Genomic DNA, 3,933 nt, shown 5'->3' with positions numbered 1-3,933 from the left:
ACGATGCACCCCACCCTCAAATGAAGGCCATGCACATTCACCGCGCACGGCAGCGCAGTGCGCATTGATACACACAGCCCTCCAAAGGGGCAGCTGTCACGGCAATGCCTACACTGTGTTGGATGCGTGCAAACAAGAGGAACTTGAAGGGCTGACAGCCGACGCCAAACGCCTCCCCCGGTGGCTCCTGCCAAAAAATGTTGCACACGACGACACTCTATGCAGAATGCGCCCCGACATCCTGCGCATCCTGGGGCTGCCAGGGGCGCCGACGACCGAAGAAATCCAACATGCAGTCAGCAACAAGCACCGTCACACTATACAAGTAGTGGAAGTCGGCTACTGCTCTGACACGCAGTGGCGGGCCAAAGTGGCAGACAAACTGCAACAACATGAACAACTCATGATAGCCCTAGAGCAGGCCGGTTGGCAAGTGGACCGGACACCTCACATCATTGTCATTGGAGCACGCGGCGCCATCTATCACAGTGGCCGTGAGGCCCTGCTGAAACTGGGTCTCAGCAAAACGCAGGCTAGCAACGTATTGATTGACATCCACCTGCATACAGTGCAAGCAGTATACGACCTCTCACTGGCCAGACGGCGGCTCGAGCGGGGCCACCGTCAAGTGGGGGTAGGCTAGTGGCCAACCCCCCCACACCCACACCCCGGCTAAGAAAGGCCTTCTTTGAAGGCGCTGGAGCTAGTGTCTAAACCCTCCGAGAGGGCACAGGTTCGATTCCTCCCATGTCGAAACTTTGTGAGGACAAACGCGGCATAGCTGACCGGCTCAGCGCCAATCCAAGCCAATTCCTTCGGGAACGCCTAATAGAATCGCCAAGGCTTCGGCACAGGCCTCCCCGGGACCCATTCACTACTAGTGGGGGGTACTGCACTTGGCGCGTCGGGCAGATCAAATAATGGTCTAAAGCTAGACGTTAAAACCGGGAAGTGAAGCTTGTGGAGGCTCTTCCCCACCTTTACCTTTACCTTTACCCCCACACCCACACCCAATGGTAGCCGGCAGGGTGGGCCTCCGGGCCTGCACCCAGCTGGCTTCCTCAATCCACGCCCAAGGGCGTATTCTTTCTTTCTTTCTTTCTTTCTCGAGCTGCTGCAAAGCGGTACAACTGGGGTGAGTGGGCGCCGGCCACGTCGGGGCTCTTGCATTTCAACGCTCCTTGGCTCTGCATGTAACGTGCCGCGCAGTGTCTTATTTTGTACAACAAACCTGTTCCAAAGCACTCACGCGTTACTCGATGCTGCGCAATTGACCCTCGCCAATGCAGTCAGAAGCAGCCACCTTGCAGGACGAACACAGCAACAGCTGTTCCTCATGCCCCTCAGAGCGGGATGTCGGCGCGGACAGCAGCACTGCGGCCGCCAGCGGCGGCAGCGCCAGCGGCAGCCTTGTTTTGGATGCGCCGAGGTCCGATAGGGGTGGTCTTGGGCTAGCTGATGGCCAGGGCGGAAGCCCACACGTCACCAAGGCATCCCGCCCCGCGTTTGCGCTGCGCATCAATCTGGCCGCCTGCCGCTACCCCGTGTGTGAGTTGCGCCGCCTGCGCCACGTGCCCAGCAGGTTCACCCAATGTGCACCGCCTCGGCACCAGGCCTGCTCCTGAGCGCCGACTGCTCCCCTGCGCCCGCCGGCTTCCTGTCACTCCTGCAGTGCGGGTGGTGCAAAAGCAGCTGGGCTGGGCTGAGGCGGAGGACGAGGCGGCGCATGTGTTCTGGTGCGATACCAGCGCCGGCACTGAGCGGCTGGTGCGCCTGGCGCGCCCCCAGAAGCTCAACCACTTCCCTGGCATGCTGGAGATCGCCCGCAAGAAGGGGCTGGCCCGCAACCTAGCCCACATGCGGTGCGCTGCTGGGGATCGGCGGCAGGGGCGCAGGCGTGGCAGGCGCTGGCGCCGCTGCAACGCTCGCGCCGCCATCTGGCAGCCGCGGCAGCCTCCCTGCCTTGCTGGCCACCCCCCTCCTGCCTGCCTGCCCCCTGCAGGGCGCTCTTCCCAGATCAATTCGACTTCACCCCTCGCACCTTCCTGCTGCCAGAGCAGTGGGAAGCTTTCCAGGCTGAGCTGGCGGGAAGCAGGAGCAGCGGCGGCAGCGGCAGCAGCAGCGGTGGCAGCAGCAGCAGCACCCTCGGCGGCAGCCGGCGCGCCACCTTCATCTTGAAGCTCGACAACGGCAGCATGGGGCGCGGCATCCGCTTGGTGCAGGTGGGGGCGGGTGTGTGCTGGCTGGCTGCATCGCGGGCAGCTGGCAGGCTCCCAGCCGTGTATTGGTTTGGGGTATCCCCACACCTTCGCCTCTCCGCTTCCTGGATCTTCAGTCCCCACACCCCACCCCCGCCCCTCGGTGCAGACGGCGGCGCAGGTGGCCCAGGCGCTGCCCAGCTTTGAGCACGGCAACCTGGTCGCCAGCGAGTACCTGGATGCGCCGCTGCTGATAGGCGGGCGCAAGTTCGACCTGCGCATTTATGCACTTGTCAGGTTGGGCTGGGCTGGCATGACCTGGCATGACCTGGCTGGGAACACCGACATGCCACGATGCAGCAAGAAGGGAGGGGAGGCGGGGAGCCCGGGAGGGTGGGGGTGGGGTGGGGGGGGGCAGGGGCGCCAGCGGCGGGGGGCTGTGGCATCGCGCACGCCACCCTGAACCCCACCGGCCCCTCGCAGGTGCTGCAACCCACTGCGCATCTTCCTGTACCGCGACGGCCTGGTGCGCTTCTGCACCGAGGCGTACCAGCCGCCCTGCGCCGCCAACCTGGACCGAGCCTGCATGCACCTCTCGAACTACGCCGTCAACAAGCACAGCCCCGCCTTTGTGTTCAACAGGCAAGCACCTTCCACCAGCTGCAGTGATCTTTCTGCTGCGCAAAGTCCCGGCTGCTGAAGGCGCCAAGCATAGCCTTGCTGCCACGCCGCTGTGCTGTCGTTGCGTGTTCTCAGGCTGCTTGGGCGCCGTCTGCTGCCTGCCTGCCTGCCTGCAGCGATGCGGGGGAGGCTGGAGACGGCAGCAAGTGGTGCCTGGCGGCGTTTGCGGAGCACGTGGCGCGGGAGGGGCACGACTTTGGGGCGCTGTGGGGCCGCATCCAGCGAATCGTCTCCAAGACGCTGATCTCCTGCCAGCCCATGCTGCGGTACCACGTGAGGCAGCAAGGGAGGGAGGTGTGGGAGGGAGGGAGCCCAGCGGGCACTGCCATGAGGCACTGATATTGCAGACCCATGCTAGCGTCCCGCGTGCACACGGTCCACCGTGCGTGCTGCCATTGCCGGTAGGGACCCCATCACATCGACTGCATGGCTGAGCGTGAGCGTGCCTGCCGTGCAGTATAAGTGTGCCACCCGCCCTGCCGACGACGGCCTGTCCTGCTTTGAGCTGCTGGGCCTGGATGTGCTGGTGGACGCAGAGCTGCGCCCCTGGCTGCTGGAGGTGTGCGCCGCAAACAGCAAAGGGAGGGCCTGCAGCGCGCTGCAAACAGTGCTAGACGGCTGTGCGCAGGCCCACCTCATCCAACACAGGCCGGCACGCAGGCGCGCGGCCCGGCATGGCTCTGCCTGCTGCTCTCCCGAATGCTGCTGCGTCTCCGCTGCCCTCCCTTTGCCAGGTCAACCACTCCCCCTCCCTCACAACCGATACCCCGCTGGATCTGGAGCTCAAGTCGCGGCTTGTGCGGTAAGGCATGGCCCCCCGCTGCTTCTGGCCTGTCATGCAATGCATGGGACATGCAGGGGAGCATGCTGGTGTGGCTTGGAAGTAGCAAATCCTGCTGCCACCCACTCACTCTATCTGCCGCCATTCCGTGGTTTGCTGCATGCAGCGAGACGCTGGAACTGGCACGGGTGCAGGCGGAGCGGGTGCGTGCTGAGCTGGAAGCCAAGGAGCGGGCCAAGCCGCAGCGGCTGTATGCGGGGCAACCAGCCTGCG

The 3,933-nt window shown here is 64.3% G+C and overlaps 1 protein-coding gene across 1 annotated transcript; it reads left to right on the top strand.

The window, feature by feature from the left end:
* Window positions 1-1,710: 1,710 nt before the first annotated feature.
* Window positions 1,711-3,679, top strand: CHLNCDRAFT_8655 (hypothetical protein; the record flags this gene model as incomplete). Its single annotated transcript, XM_005849255.1, has 8 exons — window positions 1,711-1,862; window positions 2,003-2,059; window positions 2,123-2,222; window positions 2,380-2,495; window positions 2,682-2,831; window positions 2,996-3,152; window positions 3,337-3,438; window positions 3,614-3,679. Coding segments are annotated over 8 exons (900 nt in total), but the record flags the coding sequence as incomplete, so codon positions are not given.
* Window positions 3,680-3,933: the final 254 nt, after the last annotated feature.

Source organism: Chlorella variabilis, assembly GCF_000147415.1.
Source record: "Chlorella variabilis unplaced genomic scaffold CHLNCscaffold_6, whole genome shotgun sequence".
Taxonomy (NCBI): domain Eukaryota; kingdom Viridiplantae; phylum Chlorophyta; class Trebouxiophyceae; order Chlorellales; family Chlorellaceae; genus Chlorella; species Chlorella variabilis.
This window is presented reverse-complemented; position numbering and strand designations above follow the sequence as displayed.